This window comes from Melopsittacus undulatus, chromosome 7 (genome assembly GCF_012275295.1).
Source record: "Melopsittacus undulatus isolate bMelUnd1 chromosome 7, bMelUnd1.mat.Z, whole genome shotgun sequence".
In the NCBI taxonomy this organism is placed as follows: domain Eukaryota; kingdom Metazoa; phylum Chordata; class Aves; order Psittaciformes; family Psittaculidae; genus Melopsittacus; species Melopsittacus undulatus.
The window spans coordinates 48,927,643-48,948,421 of record NC_047533.1 but is presented as its reverse complement, the minus strand read 5'-3'; the positions used below and the strand labels follow the sequence as shown (position 1 = coordinate 48,948,421).

The following is a 20,779-nucleotide window of genomic DNA, read 5'->3' as shown; positions in this document are numbered from 1 at the left end:
CAAAAGCTTGCCCCTTGTTGATACACCACAGAGATAAAAACCAACAGTATGCCGGGATTCTAGGTCAATTACACTGCTTATATAGCCCTGGCTCACACATTCACATCTCAAATAACTTTCGTTTTCCTCTGCAATTGAACATCTAAGGGTATTTTTCACATTACTGTTTGGGGACTGGCCCTTGACAGATGCCAGCCCATGGGTGAGGCTTTTTTAAACTGTGCTTCAATTTCTTTGAACTTGAAATCATAAAGTAAAAATGTAATATAGATTGGCAAAGCTCGCTCAAAATGTTTACAGATGTCATTGGCTCTTTTTACAAACCTAAACTCTGCAATTTCCAAAGGTATAAGTTATGTACTTATACTGTCCAGTCTGAAAATGCCTTCACTGAAGAGAGTGCTGATGGTCCTAAGGAAGAGTTCAGAGACTCAGTGGAAGGACTGCCCAGTCTCCGCACTTGCTTTTAAGCAGGAGATTCACAGCTACCCTCTGCATCACATGATTGTACGGTTTGAGCTGAGCAGTCAAGAATGAACAGAGTAAGAGCCAATTTGGCTGCTGAAATGAAGTAAATGTGGCTTGTAGATATTGTGCGGATAGCAATTTTAATAGCAGGTTGAGAACGACATCAATCTACCGCATAATTTTGCTGCATTTCATGCCACCTACTTTTTAACTCTGTGGGAAGGCTTAATGGCATTTGAAGAAGCACAGAATTGTCCTTGAACACTTTTAATATCCTCATATGAAATTTTCTTAAACAAAATCAGTTTTCATGTCCTAGGCAGGCCTTTAATTTGTTTTACCTCAAGGAACAAAACACACTGAATACAAGAAAACTGACTACAGTATTTTCACTGGGAGTTTGATCTACATCACCCCAGGAGAGAACAAGAACGGGGGGAAAAGACAACGCACCTCATTCTGATTTTCACAAGTTCATTTGCGTTTATACACTAAAGATGCAAGCATAGTAAATAAAATAAGCAAGTTAGTGTTCTCTTTTCTCACCTTCTCACTCATTAAATGTTATTAGTTTTTAGCCTCACATTTGTTACTGGCAATGCTCTACCACTGACTAAGACTATGGTTTTACTAAAATATTTCATTAGTTATTCAGCTGAATTAACAGGAACAAAACATTTTTTTTATTATTATTATTATCAAGGTGCCTTTTGTTTTGTTTTGTGTTAGAATAGTCAGCCTACCTACAATTTTACTTGGAAAAAAAAAACATCAATTGACTACAGATGTCAATTATTTCTACATCACTTCTTCAGTACACAACCGGTTATGACTTAATGAAAGAATTATTTCCTTCAAAGACTTTAACTTTCTTTGTTGGTAAAGAAACTATAAGTAGACTTGAACCTTCCAGCATTTAGTTGGAAGAAGTGTTAAAATGTTAAAACTGAATATACTTGTCTACATATATCCAAGAAAGAATTTGGGAGTTTTAAAAAGGACAGCATGGAAGAAATAACTCTCAGCCATGCAGAAAGACACATTTCCAATTATAAACAATTCTCCAACTCTCTGATAATGACAAAGAGTGTATGATAGACTGCAAGATAAAATCAAAATTAATTCCACTAATAAAACTATGATATTGATAAATTGACACATAAGTGCTTGCAGCCTCTTTTAAATGATAAAGGAATCTGGTTTAGCACAGTATTTACTTTGGATATGAGCCCAATTTTACTGTAGGATTCATTTTTCTTAATATGAAAGACATTTTTATTTCACAGAATGAAATTATTACTGGAAATAATTTCAGTAATACAACTGAGGACTTTTGTTATAAGTTGTTACATTTCTCAGAAAGGAGTATTAGAATTCTGCAGGTTGTTTGGAATCAGTTTAATAGCATTTTCATGTTTTTTAACCTGCAAAAAGAAAAATTACAAGAGAAAAAAATATGGATTAACACATATCAGAATCTACATTCCCATTACTTCTCAAGTGTCATTTACTGCTATGGAGACATCACTTAATGTTATAATACACATCTCGGGAAGGAAAGCATACATACAAAAAAAGACCACCAGGGCAAGAAATAGCTCTGCTTTCACAAGCATCAGTTCTGCAGAGGACTATGCAGAACATACTAATAATCTCTCCCTAATATGAATTTAATTCTAATGCAAGTGTTGGTCTCCCACCTAACTTTAATGTTTAATACTAAATGTTACATTAAAATGTCTAATACTAAGTGCTGTGATCAGTTAAACTGAGCAAAGCTTCCAACTATATTTTGATTTCAGGTCTGTGTGAGCTGAGAAAATAAATAAATCTCTCACTGCAGCAGATCTCCTTAGGAAAACTGAGGAATGAAGCTGGGATCTTCCAGAGGAAATTACAACCACCCTTACCTGCACTGACCAACAAGATGGCTTGCCCCTGGACTTCCATACCATGTCTGCATGCCCAGTCTTGACTTTTAGAACAGGCACAGAAACTAATAGTAATGTTCCCAAACATCATGGAATCATAGAATAATTAGAGCTGGTTGGGAATTCAGGAGGTTGCCTAGTCCAAACTCTTGGTCAAAGCAGGATGAATACTGAATTCAGACTTCTCTACTCTATAATCCATTAACAAGTGATTCCAGCTTCTCTTTTCATTCCCCAAATTTCTCCACCCCTCCCCTCTGTGCAAGGCCCTCTTCAGTCAATACAGATCCTGGAAAAATGTGCACAGCTAACACACTGGAAATGCTTTGAATATATTAATAAAATAGGGGGGGAAAAGGGAGAAAGTGACATATTTTTTTTTAATTTATAACAAACTGATGGCAAGACTGATCTCTAGGCACTGCTAAGAAAATAATGTCATCATGGGTATGAGGAAAACTACTCCCATAGATCAAAAACTGGCTAAGAGAATTAAGAACAGGCAAAATACTGTGTCTAACCTAATGATTTCCCCTGAAACAGGGTGGTGAGGAATTAGAGAAGCATTTAACTGTGAGCAAGGAGAGGAACTGGAGAGACAGAGAACAATTCTCAGGGTAATGGAAATAACAAGAGAGGCCTTGGGTTAGAGATGGTGATCTGAAACTTCTGCTTTCTTGTTCCTTATTACAGGTGACGAAGGAGACAGTGAAATAAGCAATAAAATTTTATAAGAAATCCTGCAGGAATCAAAAAGAAAATAGAAACTTCTTGCTGCACTCAGATGGCTGATGAAGTCAAGGCTTTATCACAATGTAAAGAAACATATTAGCCCTATTCAAAGTTGTAGCTTAACCTAAACTCAGGTTGTATGTCAATGCTATTTTATGGCATTAGCCCCAAACTAAACAAAACAAAACAGACAACATAAATCCCCCAAATAAATACAAAAAACCCACCCAAAATACCTAAACCACACAAATGGTTAGAAAGGGGATAGACTGATCAACACCTACTAAATGCAGATTGTTTTTTGACACCCTTTCCTGATATACATGACAATGTCCACTGATCCGATTCAGATTACCAATCTGTTTTGACCAGTATGGCATTACTTGTAGACTACTGAAGCCAGAACACCATAAAGGCTGGTAGAAAGACTTAGTATGTGCTACATGTCATGTCTGGAGGTGATATGTCACTGAATGAGCTACTGACCTGAAACTTACCCTTTACAGGCAGGCATCTGTTTTATGTAAGTCACATGCTAGTGAGATTTTTACCCAGAAATCAAGGACAAAACAACATGATGTCTGAACTTCATTCTCAAATTAAATAATGAAATTTTGATAACTTAAAACTGATGTTTACAGATATAATTATTCAAAACCAGCAATCATACTGGGGGGATTTAAACTCAAATATATATGCAAAAAGATATCTTTTAGTTGGCAAGATTATGGTCTTCATAAGTACACTAACACTTAAATACAGGAACTCATAAAACCGGAACAAAAATAATCTGCTGCAAGCTTTTTGGATGGGTTTTTTTGGTATTTTCTTTATCCTATAGTTAGTGCTTTTAGGTGCTGCTTAGTTATAAATAGCAATTCTCCTATTCATCATTTTCTATCTTTCTAATTTAAGAATTTATTATGTAGCCAGGGAACAGAAAAATCAATAACATCTGACCTGAATGAACCAGATATTATGCACAGCAAGTCGCTGAAGTGAGCATTTTTCCATAACTAAAAGATTTAACTTTGAAAATAAGTTATAAAATGTTCATCCAAACCAGTCATGATTACTTATGAATTATGAATGCATCTGAAGAAAACAGGTCTGGTTTCAAAGCATTTTTCCATAGAAAACAAGATCATTTGTTAGATAATATACCTACACTAGAGAAATATGTTCAGCTCTCAGCCTCAGAAAATACCTGTACCAAACTTGGCTAGTGACCAAGCTGGACAGCACAGCCTTGTGATGCTACCATGAGTGTCACACTTACCCTATCACACAACCATCAACTCAGCACTTTTCCGGAGCACTGAATGAACTCAAAATAGAAGGAATGCTGTCTTCTCCAGGCCCTCCTCTTCACGTTCTTTGTCCTACATAACTAAGCACTCTCTACCTGTACTTCTATGCTTCATAAACACTGTCAGAATAGAAAGCCAGATAAGTTCTCCATATATCAGCTAACTCTAATAAAGAAATTATCAAGTAAACCTGTAAATGTTGATGGATTTTAGAAAAAGATTTCTCTGAGGTGCTTTGAAATGCTGACAGAACCGTAAATGTTCATAAACAAAACATAATTTATTGGAAGACTATAAGAATGTAATGTGACTGCTTTCAACAGAATTATGGATTTAATAAAAGTCACCCTGCTAAATAAATACTTACCGTAGTCGCTATCATAAAAAACAATGAATTTCTGCCAGGCATATTCTGTGACCACTCTCAAGATGACATCATTTAAGTAGACAGGGGGGCGGACGGAGAGCGTGTAGTCATCATTGCGGTTGCTCCTGGTGAGCCCGCAACCGCTCCTTGGCGTTCCTGCTGTTGAGCGCTGGATGAAGAGGTGAGGGATGTGCATGGCATCTGCCAGTGACTGCAGGGATCCTGCTGACGTACAGCCAATGGAGCTAACAAGAGCCAGGATGCCTTGGTTCATCAGATCGCAGGCTGTAAAAAAACAGCAATATTTGGGGTGAGAGAGGTTCAGTGCATAGGGCCTATTTTGCTGCTGAAACAGACACTGGGAATTGAAACACAACAGGTTCAATCAGTGAAATATGGATCAAATTTTACACATTGAGTAAATCAGACCTGAAATTCATTAAAATTATGAGGCTTCTTGATTCAATTTCAGCTGTCTTCTGGTGAAAGCTGGAAGACTGCCATGTCCATCTTCCCTAGAAACTAATTACCCCTTGAAAACAAGACCCACCCCTGGGCCTTTTGAGGAACATTAAGAACTGATTCCAGCTACTGAATTAGCATGACCACCCAAGGAGATAAGCACTCTTCAAAGTCTAGCACAACAACTCCATGAACAGGATCTTTGCACTATACAGAGAAAAACCTGAAGAAATAACAGCTCAGGCTTACTGTCAACTTTTGAAGAAAACTGAATAAGATTACAGACATTAACTTGTCCAAGAAAAACTGAGTTGTTGCTGGGTTTTAGGGGATATGTTTGATAATCTTTTCTAACTTATTCTTTTTCTTAAAATAAACAAATGAAAAAACCCCAAAAGCTAGTCTTATATATAGCAAAGTGTTTTTAAAATTCAGTAAACCATTTCTATACATTTACTCTCCTCACTTCTGTAAGAAAGGCATGGTTTTTTTTACGCAAAAATAACACAAAAATAACAGCAGTCTGAAGTACAATACCAATGACATCCACATTAATACCAAAGGTGTTTATCATTATTAAAGTTAATGCAATTACTAATTATCAACTTAATTAATAATGATTAGGTCTGCAGTTCTGAAGGATTGCCCTGTGAAATAAAGCACAGTCGAGTGTTTATATTGTGTTTCTAAAAGACTTGAGAACTGGAATGAAGAAACAGCACAGGCTTGTACCATAATTCCACAGGGCACACCTAAGACTAAATTTTGAAATACTCAATTTGCCACTAGCAAAGCTACACCTGCAATTAACCTGTATTTATACATGTAAATTAGGTAATAGGACAGTAAAGAGTAATATGTATTTACATATTAATATCTAATATTAACATGTGCAATTACTTATTTTGCAGGAATATTCTGAGCACACAACAGGTGCAGGCAAAACCAAGAAACCCACATGTGAAAATATATTCCCCTAAAAATATGAAAACATATTTTAGTGCCAGACCTGTTGCTTCATATCATATGGCTCTTATTGTGACGAATGTTTTAGTTCACAAACACTTATTGATTTCAATGGGAATATTTACAGTGCGAGGAATGGAGTTCCACATTCAGGCATATGTGGACAGTGACTTTGTAGCCAAAGAACAGCACAGGAGTTCATGAATGCAGAGAACTAACTTCTAATGCCAGTGCATTATTCTTGTTGAGATACAGGGATTTGAAACATGCCACAGTGGACCCCCATCGCATGTATATATGCTGTTGAGGCTCTGTCTGGTGGAAACACTTCTGAATTTGTTCATGCAGATAAATATGGGAGGGCAAGTGTTTCCACAGAGGGGTTTCAAAGTGTTATGGCTTAGGATAAAGTGTTCCCTCTGTATATGCTCTGAATATAGCTCAGCTTCTGAGCCAGCTTCTCGGCTTCAGGTTGAAGGTAATACATTTTCAACAACCACAAGTATCTTTTTTTCAGAAAAGTACCAATATCTCCAGTAACTGGCCAAAAAAAATCCCAGTATCTCACAAGTTACTAAAATTCAGAACATTTCAAAACAATCTTATTAGGTATTCATCTTTTATACTGCTTGTTACATTCTTCATCATCACTTTCAACAAAGATAAAAGGTTTATCAAGTTATCTTTGTAGGGAGATGCTGAATCTTCTTCTTGATGTGGTTCTCCTGCACCAAGCCCTGCAATATCTAGGTTGCATAATCCAGTGAGTATGCTACTGCTTGCGAAGCAAATTATTTTTAGTGATATATTGACCTATCCACCAATAAATACCTGTAGCTATATGTCAATAAATAACTTTATAGCTATACAGCAATACAGAAATAAAACCAATGTTAGGTTTTGCAAGTCTGCTTTTAAATCAAAGAAAATTTAAGTCTACATGGCCCTGATGCCACCTGTTAAAAAAAAAATGCAGTGTAACCTTAGTCTGTCAAACACGACTTTTAAAAATATAGCAGAGTCAAACTTTGTTACAAATATTGGTTGAAAATGCCTAAATTTCCAGGCATGCTTTGAGACTGAGCATAACCAGTACATTCCCCATAATGTTCTAACGTGGGAAACATGGGTTTTGTGAAAATTGTTATTGAAATATGAAGGGGAAGAAAGCAGCATGGAACATTTACCTCCACAAGGCCAAATGCTAATAGTGGCAAACAAACTGAATAAAGGATTAAAATCTTTTCTTTTGACACTGCACCACATTTATTACAAGAGCCTCAGGACTGAAGTTGCCCGTATGGCTCTTTCTTCCATGTTATGCTTATGAGAATCGTGTGTGCTGGCCTGGGACAACATGCACTTCATTATGCTCACAAATAGACCTTATTCCTGTACACTTAGTGGCTATTTAATACACAGAGTTAGCTACTGGAAAAAGGACTGTTATCCCAGAGGCAGGCTTTTCCAGAAAATGAGTGCATGAGTTGCAGAGTCCCCTCTGAGTCAGTATGACTGGATAATTCTTTGAACAGAAAAACAATTTCTACAATATAAACACATACAAAGTAAAGCCTGTACAATATGTCAAACTATCATGTATGGTATGCATATATTCCTTAGCCAAGCAGAACTTCCACTGGCTTCAGCAGAAGAGCTGACTGCTAAAGAGCATAAGACTAAGGTTTAGGTGTTTACTTAATCCTTTTTTTCTGCCCTTACAAACGAAAGCAGTCCTTTTCCAAGTGACCCAAAACATTCAACTGTATCTTATCAATTGACTAAAAGCTCTAGTTCAAACATATTTGAAATCCTGTTTGCATTCTCTTCTTGAGCCTGAGATATCCAAGTTTATTTTGTCCCATCTATATTAAAAAAATCCACACACATGCATATACATGTAAAAGTACTTAAATGCTATCTTGCATTCAAAATTCTACTGCAATTTCATTTACTATGATCTCCTTAGAGACTGTATTTCCAAGCAGGTATGTAGTCTGCTGCCAATACAATCAAGGAATATTAGTTTGCCATAAACTAGAATAAGGAAAATATTACTGTGTCTATTAAGTCCTCAGTCAGGAGAGTAGAAATGTCAAATTCAAACAGACTTGTACACAGCTTTGCAAGTTCAACAAAGCACTGCAAGTTTGACAAAAAAGGAACAGAATATTAGTGATGGTGCTTATAAAATACTACTGTTCCATACTACAAGCTATGTTTAAACAGAAGTTATCCAGACATTCAGTCATTCTCACAACCACTACATAGAAGCTGCTGTTAAAAACTGGATCTCACTGGCTAAAGGAATAAAACTGATCACAGAATTTTACACATTGCATGGACAGATTATCTAGAATGTCTATAATAGGATAGAATCATAGAATGGTTTGGGTTGGAAAGGACCTTAAGATCATCTAGTTCCAACCCCCCTGCCATGGGCAGGGGCACCGCACACTAAACCATGTCACCCAAAGCTCTGGCCAACGTGGGCTTGAACACTGACAGGGATGGAGCATCCACAACTTCCTTGGGCAACCCATTCCAGTGCCTCACCACCCTAACAGTAAAGAACTTTTTCCTTATATCTAATCTAAACTTCCCCTGTTTAAGTTTTAACTCATTACCCCTTGTCTTATCACTACAGTCCCTAATGAAGAGTCCCTCCCCACAATCCTTATAGGTCCCCTTCAGATATTGGAAGGCTGCTAATGAGGTCTCCATGCAGCCTTCTCTTCTCCAGATTGAAGAGCCCAAACTTTCTCAGCCTGTCTTCATACAAGAGGTGCTCCAGCCCCCTGGTTGTCCTCGTGGCCCTCCTCTGGACTTGCTCCAGCAGCTCCATGTTCTTTTTATGTTGAGGACACCAGACCTGCACACAGTACTCGAAGGGAGATCTCACAAGAGCAGAGCAGTGGGGCAGGATCACCTCCTTCAACCTGCTGGTCACGCTTCTTTTGATAATATAAAATGTTTCTCCACTTTAGATATACACAGCACATATAGCACACAGCACGTATAGCACACACTGGTGTGTGCCCTAAACTACATTTAACCCTTCAGCTTATCTTGCCTTTCTCCAAATGCAAACTTACTGAATTTCCAACACTGATGGGCTGATCACAGTAGCACAAAGAGCCATGTTTTAGAGTATAGTCTCATCTAGGTTAATTTGGCACAGCATCTAAAGAAAATAAACCCCTTATTTTTGTGTTCAGTATGGTATTTTTTTAAATAAGAGCATAGCCAATTCAACTTGAAATATATAATTTACTTCTAGGCTATCAGCCTGTACAAGCACTTTTAGGAAAGCAGACTTTAAATGGCTATGGCTACAAATGCGTCCTTAAAATGTGTTCTCTGTAAAATGGAAACAAAGGTAGGTCCTTAAATAACTAGTTGCTGTAATTTAGAAAAATATAATGATAAAAAACATCTATAAAAAATAGAAAACTTAAAAACAGATGCAGGAATAAATAAGAGGCACCAAAAAGGACTACTGAGATTTAATTCTACGAACGTGAGCATTTCTTCACAGATTTCTCCCTTTTTCTTCCGTATAATAAATCATAACAAACCACCCTCATACACCACAAATTGAAAAAAAAAAAAACAACTTAGCATAAGATCTCAGGAGACTTCAGTAACAGCCCTAATTTCCTCCCATTTAATTCCAGGGTAAACAAAGTCAGACCAACTCTTAATATTATTTATTTGAAAATGCTAAATGCTGTACATAGAGAGTGGCTAGCATCCCTTTAAATAACCAGGGATGTATTTTATGGTCCTTTTCATCTTCTACAATTTAAAAATTACCAGGCTCCTTCCAGAACTGGACTGTTTGAGTAAATGTTGAGTGAACAAAAATTAGATCTAAACCATCTTCCCAGAGTCCTGGTCCCATGGGCCTGACTTGGACACCCCAAGGACATCCCCTGGATGTCCTTCACAAAGCTGGCATCATTTCAATCTCACTACTCCTGGATGTTTTCCACATATTACCCCACAGAGGATTGCCTCAAAGCTACTTAGCTGAATGTGAAGAAAAAAAAAACCCAAACAACCCTCTCTTCACTGATATTGCTGTTTCGGATGGAGAGTGAGAACTTATAAACAGTTTTTTCGCTGTGCCTGTGCTCTGTGTTTTGGAAGTGCTCCAAGGACTCTGAAACCAGGAGGGTTCCATATGATTGGGCCAAATTAGTTTTCCCTCGATTTCTGTAGGAGGTGAGTCACCCCATTTGGACTAATCCACATCCAAATCAGGACAAACAGCTGATTCAAGGGGAAAAGTACAATGGCAGGTGACTTCAGCACCTTTAAATGGATATTAGTCAATCAGAACTTCTATGCAGCTTTGAAAATACAAGCTATTAGTTTTTGTTTACTTTGAGAATAATATGCTGTTGGGTGCTCCTCAAATCCTTTCTTAGTTTCGGGATGCTAATGAAGACTGAGGGACTCTTGAAATCAAATTCCCTGTTGCAAAAAGTAAGGAATAAGGTTAAAGTTGGGATTTCTCTCAAGTTCCCTCTTTATCAAGGGTACCATGCTAACCACAATGTAATTTTTTGGTCTTTGTCGTCTTAAAACAACAGTCCCAAAACTTTTGTGAATTCACTGCAGAAAGAGAATATATTCACATGAAAAAGGACATGAAAAGACTAGCAGTGTTCAAGGCCAGTTTGGGCAGAGCCTTGGGTGACATGGTTTAGTGTGGGGTGTCCCTGCCCATAACAGGGGGGTTGGAAGCAGATGATCTTGAGGTCCTTACCAACCCTAACTATTCTATGATTGTATAAAACTTACAAGAAGTTTAAACAAATAAACTACAGGTCTTTTTGTTTGGTGTTCATAACCTCAGATGCAAGAAGTAAGGATAAAGTGTGATTATAAGACCCATGATTAAGTGAGCTTAGCCTCCAATTTTCAATAAATCTTTTTAGTCACTTCTGGATAGTGATTCCGCTCTTGCAAATTATTTTTCCTTTATAACACAATGGTTTATCCCAGTCTTAGAACTGAATTATTTTGAGATGAGTGACAGCACATTTTTAATATATCCTGAAAATTATTCAGAAGGAAATAAGGGGAAGATGGGGGGGGGGGGAGGAGGGTGTGGTGGTAATATTATTGACTGGATTTAAAGAATATTCTCCTCTGCAGTGCAGATAATAGAGTCTATCCTGTTCCTTTTCTCGATAAGGTTATAGAAAGCCACTTCATTTACATCTTCTCTGTAAACATTAGCCAATCCCCCCTCCACTACATTATCCACAACTCAGACTACTAGCAGTATTTTAAATTCACTTGCAATTAACCTCTAAAGGATTTTAGTTTGTTCTGACTGTAAAACAAACTTGTGTTTGAGTCTTAACAGCTGTGCTTCCTAAGCCTTGTGATTTCTTTGTTTGGGAAAAATAAGCCAAACTTCTGATATCTAAGAGTAACAAATATTACCAGAGAGCACATATGCATCACTGTTGCACCACAACAACCTCTGGATTTTTTTACTGAAAATCATTTTGTGAGAGTCTTTTCTGGGTCAGATTTCTTTCTGTATACAGGCTTTGTCAATTATGGTAATGTTAAATCCATCACATTAAAATTTAATAATTCATCTGAGACTTGAAAACATAAACTAGAAGTTTGAAGGGAGGCATGATTTATACACAAAAGGTATTTTGACACCTTCTCTTGCAGGATGCAATGGGAGAGCTTGAAAGAAGCACAGCTTGCAAAGGCTATCAAATTGAAGGCTCTAAAAGTTTTCTTTCTGGACAAAAGTCCAGATGTTTGGGTTTTTTTTTTCCACCTCCTTGCAAGCCAACCTGCAGCTCTTCTGTTCAATACTACAGACGCACACAGAGGGCACATATCTTGGCAGATTACCACACCAGGCAATGAAACAGCAGTAAAATGCCTTATATTTTTCAAATCTTGTTTCACTCAGTATTCAACAAATGCAGCCAGGTTTTGTCTCAGAGGAGTGATGGCTCCTAGCCGCTCAAGAAACCTGAACTGCTTTGGAAAACATTACAAAACTTCCAGCATTTTAAAGAAGTTACACAGACACAAATCTTCAGCTAAAGAATGTCTTTAGCTGCCATCTCCTCTAGCATGTGAATATGCTCCCCCCCAGAAAAGCTACAGTTTTTCAGGATGTCTGTGGCTGGGAGGTAAAAATAGGGTGGAGTGCTGATAGATCTGGCCAGAGAAGACTGCGCTTTGCCACCACTGTTGCAGAAGGGTCTGATATGTATGCTAATGGGTGAAGAGGGGCAGGGAAAGAATAAGATGAAATCAGTTAAAGCCAGGCAGTGACAGTCATTGGACGAAGGGCTAGAGATAAATCACAAAATTGACCTCTGACATGCCAACAAGAATGTCTACCCGCAAAATTAATGTAGCACATTGAAAAATAAGGAATGCAAGCCTTATTTGTAAGAGCCTAATGTAAGAGCCTAGATTGCAAGAGTGACTCTAAAATCCTCCCTTTTCTTGTGCTGACCCCTCACCGACTCAAGCCAAACTGCATCTGCCAGAATCCTTGCTCAAAGTATTGCATGAGTGATTTCCATTCAACCATTCAGCAAAATGAAGACACTTAATTTCATTTGTAACTATGGGTAGGTTACACTTGATTATCTATTTAATGATGAAGCATATACTGCTTTAGTACTGTACAACTTCCTCCATCCCTTACTTTGTTCATCCTTGCCCTTGCACCGTTGCCAAGTATTTTCACATCCCTACCCAGTGCTATTTGAGAAGTTATTAAGCTGCACATAGTGTCTGATACCCTTTTTAATAGCTAGCTTGCTTGCTGCAGAGCAGACAATTGCTGCATAGCAACAATTATACGGAAACAAAAAGCCTGTGTCTTAAAGCAGCTTCATATAAAATTAAAGACAATTTTAGCAAAAGATAACATCCTGATAAAATCATAGGGATTCACCCTAGTTCAGTGTTCTCTGAAAGTCTGTGTATAAGTGTTGGGGAAAAAATAGCAACAACAAAACCTGTTTAAACCTTGAGCATAAACCATTCTTATTTTATGGACTTGCTCAAAACAAGTAAGGGCAAGTCTTGTTAAGAGAATAAAGCACTGAACTTTATGCCATTTGACAAAAATTACACTTTCCTTGCCACCTATCGGTCAGATTGTCAGGCAATTTTCCCTTACAGCCTTTCTATCTTGGATCTAACTAACTTGCTATTTGCTTTTTCTTCCCCTGAGCATTGCCAAACACTGCCTTTCATCCTCCCATTGCCTATTCTCCCTCTGCCCTTGGCTCCAACCAGGTAAAGCATCTTGCACTTCCTCTTCATGTTTCCTCCTCCATCTCTTACAAAAAATAAATAATAAAAAACCCCAAACATCTGCTTTACCCTGTCTCCTCCAGTATCAAGAAACAGCAAGATGCAGATGATTTGGCATTAGACAGAATCTGAAGGCTTATATCCTGGCCCTACCTCTGCCATTACTTCATTGTGTGACTAATTCTGGATGAATAATCGGATTTCTCTTATCCTTTGGTGATCGTGATACCTCAACACCCTTGTGAAACACTTTTGCATGATGTAAATAGAAAGGATTACATACCTGTTTTCAAATTAAACATTTTTCCCAAGGTTAGAAGTTGCATTTCTTAACTTAATTCACATTGCCTGAAGTTCCTTTAAACCCCTCTCTTTTCTGACTGTTCATATTCCATAGCCCCCCTTTCTTGCCCAAACTATTAGTATGGAGACAACAGGCTCTGCTGGAGAGATGCAGTGCAAAGCACAATACCACAACCTAGTCCAGAGCAGACAAAAGAACACACAGCTGGTAGCATTAGTTTAATTGGACGCCTTACAATGGAAAGAGCTGCCCGTGCTGCCCTGGATGAGCTTGGCATTCTCCCAAGCATAGATATTACAGAACAAAAGCACTCCAAATAAGACCATCCCCCAAAGGAAAAGAAATCTGTGAACAGCAATCTGAGAGTGCTTTCTTTCCTACAGTGCAAATGGCAAAATTTCAGGGAATGTTCTGCTAAGGGGACAGTAGAACATTTTTTTTTAATTAATATTTTTTAATGTGGCACTGTAGAGAGAAAAGTGTTTCCTTACACCAAAAAAGGCACACATTTCATTCGTTTTCCTTCCCCCTCCCTTATTTTTATTTTCTTCTTTTTCTTTAAGAAAGAAAAGAGACAATTCTACTAGACAAGTGGTTCAGAGCAATTTGAAGAGCAAACAATACTAAGGCCAGACCTTGCATTTGCCATGAAAGAAGGAAACAGACTATACATCAAGGTAAGAAAAGCTTTGTAAGAGAATAAAAAGGCAAGAAAGCCAGTACATCAGTTGCAAAAAATACATGGTTGTGAAAAAACTGAGAAGTCTGTAGGAGTATAGAACATCAGTTCCATTAGCAACTTAGCCACTCAAGAAAGCCTTAGACGAGTCAAAACAACTATCACCATTACTATTTGCTAAGAATAGACATTGTGCTTATTTCACTGACACACCGAATAACAATCATGACAAGAATAATAATAACAACAACTTTTCATAGAACTTATTTTATTTGTAGCTCTGAAAAAGCTTTGCAAAGAAGCTCAGCATCTTCATCTCTATTTCACAGAAGAAAAAGCACAGATGTGCCATGGGGAATTACTTGCCCAAGGTCAGAAAGCAAAGCAAGGAAATTGTTTTCTATACCAAGCTAAAACATGCATAAAGACTGAAAACAAAGTCTTTTGTTGCAGCTTTTCATTGTTTGTTTTGAACATTAGTTTGCCATTGAAAGCGTTTTATGTTCTGAGCTCAATATAACTAAGCTTCATGAAAAGTAAAGATGTGAAAGGCAAGGCAATGTGGCCTACAACAATGGAGCTAAGTGACAAAGAGTTCCAGTTGCATAGGGACCCCAGAGCAAGAACACTATTGATTACGGGGGATGGTGGGCATGTTCTACAGTATTGAGACACCCAGCAGGTACCTGATGGAGGGGGGTGAATGAGGTAAATAAAAGCAGAGCTGTAGATGGGAGACAGTCTTTCTGGATAACACGAAATGCCAGAAGACATGGTGAACGTATTACAAGTAGAAGTATTCAATAAAAGAGTAATAATTTCACAAGGAAAATTACAGTCTTCAAGTGAAGGAAAATCATTAAGTATTGAGATAAGATGGGGAAATCCAGAGCAACGCATTTAAAAAGGGTTGAGGGCACAATTCTCATATAGTGAATATATGCACTGAGATATGCTAAAGCATTACTAGTGGAAATCATGGGGATACCAAAAAAGAGAAATCATGGGCTTTTGCAAGGAACAGTAAAGGAATATGAGTAAAAGGGATGAAATCAGGGCTTTGAAATCATGGAAAAGGATGTTAAATGTCAGATGGCAAGTGATGAGGCAGTGAGATTTGCAGTTGGGAAGTAATAAATCAATTTAGACATCAAGGAGGAGGATGCAGTTGCTGCACTGTGGGAGTAATGGAAGAGAGCAAAAGATACAGCAAGGAGGCCAGTGACTGTGATACTGTAACAGCTGATGTGGTAGATAGCCAATGCATTGATAGTAAATATGTCAGTTAAAAGCACACTGAAGAAAATTCAAATTGGTGCATGTTACAGACAAAGCAACAGCAGCAGGGCTTGACAGCAGCACCAGTGAGTGAAGCAATGAGTGAAGAGAGAGAGAAGGCAAAACATGCCCGAGAGTCTGGTTTTGCTCTCTTTTTCCAGGAATAATAAGGGTGCAGTGTTCGTTTGGTGCCAGTTGTAACCTTTTACTGAGATTGCTTTGACTTTAATGGTTGCAAGAGATGCCAGGAAAAGAATGCAATGCAGCTTTGATTTTCTTTTGACTTTTTTCCAATTTCATAGGAAAAGAAATTCGCATAAATCCAAAATGGAAAATATATGTTTTCAATAAGGAATATTTGAGTAGCAGTAAACAACCTTAACTGGAAGCACCAGTTGTTCTAAACCATGCATGCCATGGTAAAACAGAATTGCCAGACTGAAAACCCACCTCTGACAGTGAAGAGATATGTTCCAAGAAAAGGCATACCCAGTCAGCTATCAGAAATCAGCTGACTCAAATTCTACTTGGAATCAGAGGAAGAGCTTTCCTTTGCCTATAAATAGAATTTCAGTACTTCATCCCTCCATAACAAGCACAAAACCATGTGGGAAATAAAAAACAATGATCTCAGCTCCAAAACTGGAGCAGATACAGTTTTCCACAGCCTATATTGTGCAAGGAAGCAGCACTATATGCAGGAACACCACGTGGAGTGAAGCAGTTGAACTGCTGAGTCTACTTGCTTGCCTTTCCCCCAAATGAAGTTACAATTTTCTTCCTATCTCTGTTAAAAACTTTTAATTGTTATTGGCTCTAAGCACCAGCACTCACTGAGTTACTTCAGATACCAGGAACTTCATCCCTTTATTGCAGTGTTCAATCCTGTGGATGCAGCATTTCATAGAGTGACTGAAGTGATTTTCTCCCCTTTCTCCAACTTTTTCATAAAAGGCACTGCCACAATAACTCCATACAACAAGAGTATTGACTTCACTACAGAATTCTGCCTTCTTGGTGCATTTATTCGTTTTGCACTGGTATCACAGCTCACAAGTTTCAAGTGAGTTGGTCTGTCACTGCTGGATGTGAATGAGGGGAGAACCACGCTTATAGTGTATACAGAGAGCTCCTGGCTGTGCATTGCAAATAGCATCATTTTTGTTATGCAACATCACAGGAGAAGCATAAAACTCGTGGTTGCTTGCTTCAGAAGTCAGACTCCTCTGGGGCATCACACCTATGTGTTTAGCTCCAGTACTGAGTCCTGCACCCCTGTGGGAAAAGGACCTACCATCATTTAGCTTACACAGCTTGCAGTGATGCCCTGAAACTGACACTTAAACAAGAGCACTAGCTACCCCCAGCTGATCTTCAGTACTACAGCTATCATGTTGTAGGAGAGCAAAGAGGCAAAATAGAGAAAAGAACTGACATAAATAGCATTCTTTTCACACAAGCATGTCTAATCCTTTATGAAAGCAAGGAAGAATAGTTATTCCCATTTTACAAAAATATCTAAAGTATATAATAGATAAAGCAGCATATCTGAAAAGCTGGGGTTATAAAACAGAAGTGTCTTTTTCTGCCCAGCACTTAAGTAAGCAGTAAAAAGCTGGTCCATATATACATATATATATATATATATATATATATATATATATGTAAGTGGCATTCAAAATGCCTAAGTCTGCTGTTCGAATCCTGTGTGCACAATAGAAAAATGCTGACATTTCCAAATTGTTTCTTTGGGACTGTGTATAGTACGATTTCCTTCATAATGTGTGCACTGCCAAGGGCACTGTAGTAATGCCTACATGTTCTTTCTGCCACTGGGCTGGTCTGATCAAAGAAAAGACAATGCCTTCCTTTCCCACTGCATCTCATTAACGTGCTGCAAGAGGTGTTCCATGGAAAGAAGGAAGAAGGTCAGCTTTCAGAAATTTAATTACAGCTGACTAGCTGCCAAGAGTAAATAATTTTAAAATGCACTGTAATGCATGAGTTTGCATAATTCTAGTACATTATTCCATTGTGTGTAAGTTTGCTTCTGCAGAACTTGTATAAAACAGGAGACTTAAGCTTAGCAAATAGTCCTGATCTCATTTCACCAGTTTTGAAAGGTGTGAAGTTTTCTGACTTTTCCAAGAGCTGTGCCTGGTTTTTGCTTATGAGTTAGTGAGGAGAGAGCCAAGTACACTTTGCCATTTCTCACATTTCATATAATCAATTATTTCCCTTTGTTAGCAGGGGAATTTCAGACTGCCATATACCAAGGCACTGTTAGTTAGCCTGTATTTTTCTTTCATTCTCCCCTCCTTGCTGCTTTTGATACTGATAATTTGTAAGAGGAACGTAGTCAATACATCAGAAATTTTATTTCGGGGTTTTTTTTTTTTTTTTTTTTTTAGGAATTGTATGCATACATTTTTTTATTTGGTATGTCTGCAACACCCATACACACAAACACGTATGTATACAAAGAAGATATTACAAGGCTCTTCAACTTCTCCTTGTGCACAGCAATATTCCAGGACAAGCTGCATGGGCCAGATGCAAAAGACAGCTTTCATCATTAAGAACAGTCTCCATCATTTATGGAAGCTCCCTTCATTTCTAAGCCTTTAAGTCATCTAACCACAGAAAAAGTCTAAGGTCAGTGCTTCATAAAGCCACAATTAACACAGATGCATATTTAGTATTAGTACAAAAGATGACCAAAATGCAGTGATTTTGTACCCACATTAGAAAATGAAAGCCTTTTCTAGCCTGAAACTGACATTTGAATTAATGCAGGTTTCATTCCTTATTATTTTCTATAAAGGCAGATGAGCATGTCAGATACCCCAGAATAAGATGATATGCACAGAAGTCTGAAACACATGTAAGGACTGTCAAATTACACTTTGCAAAGTAAGAAATAAAAGGGGATACAGAAAAGGGAGAGAAAAATAAAACCAACCCTGAATCTTTTTATTATCAGTATGAGTGCCATTTCTAAAGCCAAAACTAAACAGTGTTAAAATCCAGTCATGTTAAATAATGACCAAGAGTAATCCCAGTATCTTCATACATCTCTAACATTTGGAAACAATGTGACTCGGTGGACTATTTAAAACAAAACAAACAAAAAAACCCCAACAGCAACATCAAATTAACATCAAAATGCACCAAGACCTCAACTCAGTCTCTGAAAAATTAGAACATGGTTCTGGAAATGCAGTAAAAAGCCCTGCTTAAAGCAATTTTTCTATTAATTTAACAGCCTCAACAGCTTCTTCCAGTGGGAAACACTTTTTTTCCTATAACCTCATATTTATCGGACTGGTTGGCGCCAGTAGGCATTAAGGCATCCTAAGATTCTGAGGTTTTGGTGGTAATCTAAAATTGTGATTATAACTCTGTTAAACACCTTGGGAATGCTTCCCAGGTCTCGCATCATCAACGTGCCTTATCCCAGCTCCATTGTGAGAGGCCTTATTTTCCCAAGACTTCCTTTCACTTCAAAGAAGATGCAGATATAGGGCCCTGAACAGATGTATATAAAGCTTTTCCATCCTAGTATCCACTTTTGGCAAAATGGGTACCTACCGTCTCCAGTGGAACAAACTTCAGCCACAGTTTCACCATGGAACTTGTGTGTTAACTTCGCTTTTCATGTTTGCTATAATTAACTATATAGATATTCCTCTATCTATATTGTGATTTACAGTAAAGTCCTCTATCTGAACTTCCACAGAGGAGCCTGAGAGCTCAGTTCCCTTGTATTTCCACATATAGATTCTCAGGAAGGTATTCAAGTCTATCACCAAAAGCCAGATCTACATATTTCACTGGAGAACAGCAATGAAATATATCATAAAAACTCTTATGACGTGGGCGGAAGTTCCAAACAGCTGCAGATCTCAAGCCATCCTCATAGACCACCTTTTCTAGGATCTGATTCAGCTGTTTCTCCAAGACAACACATGCTGTTCAGGCCATGGTTATTTCTGCAGTACAGTATCCAACTGAATATATCCTACTGCCTTGTAATCACATGTATAATACTGAGATGTCACTGTATCTCCTGTTTCTATCATCTAAAGGACAGCTTTCTTCACATGCAGATTTTTTTATACCTGGGAATATATAACAGAAATAGCAACCCCTCTGGCTGCAGAATATGTAAACTTGCCCACTGCCTTCCGTTATTGTCTTTTTGCTGTTAATAGGAGCTGTCACAGGCTCAGGGATTCACACTAGCATAACCTGCTGCAGACCTAGGGACTACTGCTACTTATAAAGTTTTTCCTCCTTTCATGAAGGAAGATTATAGCACATAATACTGTTTCAGCAGCCTGATACCATTGTTTTATTTTTAATAGGTACAACTGTAAAGGGAATTGTTAACAGTGCTGTTGTTACAAAAACCAGATTAGACAAAACAATACACTTTATAGAGGACATTTCTTATGTGAAGAATGATAAAATTAGCAGGGCAACTGTTTTAAAGTACAGACTACGGCCACTTTCCCGTAGCTGTAATAAAGAGGATTAGCAATTCTGCGAGTCAGAAGCCTGACTACTTCAAGTGAGGGGATTTTTAAACAGCACAGCCTTATGGTGTTAAGTAGGCCTGGACAAACTAGACCACGGAAACCTTTACACAAAGACAGACAGCCTGGCAGTGCAAAGGCAGACATCTGTGAGTGAGGAGGCACTGCCTGACCAGCAAAGTTTGGATTTTGACGGATTTTGCCTCTAGTTACAGATGGCCACACTTCCTTCCACACCTACTTACAGCACCAGCCAAGGGGCACTCTACCTTTCTAGATTTTCACCCCATAATTTCCATCTACAGTACCACTTGTTTTTCCAAGCTGATATGAACAGGAAGAAGTCACTGTCAGATACACCATAAATTACTGCAAGTTTAACTAATGACCAAGTCTTACAAACTAAACTGAACTAACACAC

At 38.0% G+C, this 20,779-nt stretch overlaps 1 protein-coding gene across 2 annotated transcripts in view; it reads right to left on the bottom strand.

The window, feature by feature from the left end:
* Nucleotides 1-20,779, bottom strand: part of GRID2 (glutamate ionotropic receptor delta type subunit 2) — a 726,277-nt gene that overhangs the window by 297,157 nt on the left and 408,341 nt on the right. Inside the window, exon 3 of one of the 2 annotated variants that reach the window (XM_005148665.3) lies at nucleotides 4,809-5,093. The exons of the other annotated variant lie outside the window; for it this stretch is intronic. Within the exon in view, the coding sequence (XP_005148722.1) occupies nucleotides 4,809-5,093 (285 nt within the window). The remainder of the gene's footprint in view (nucleotides 1-4,808; nucleotides 5,094-20,779) is intronic. 2 annotated transcript variants of the gene reach the window in all.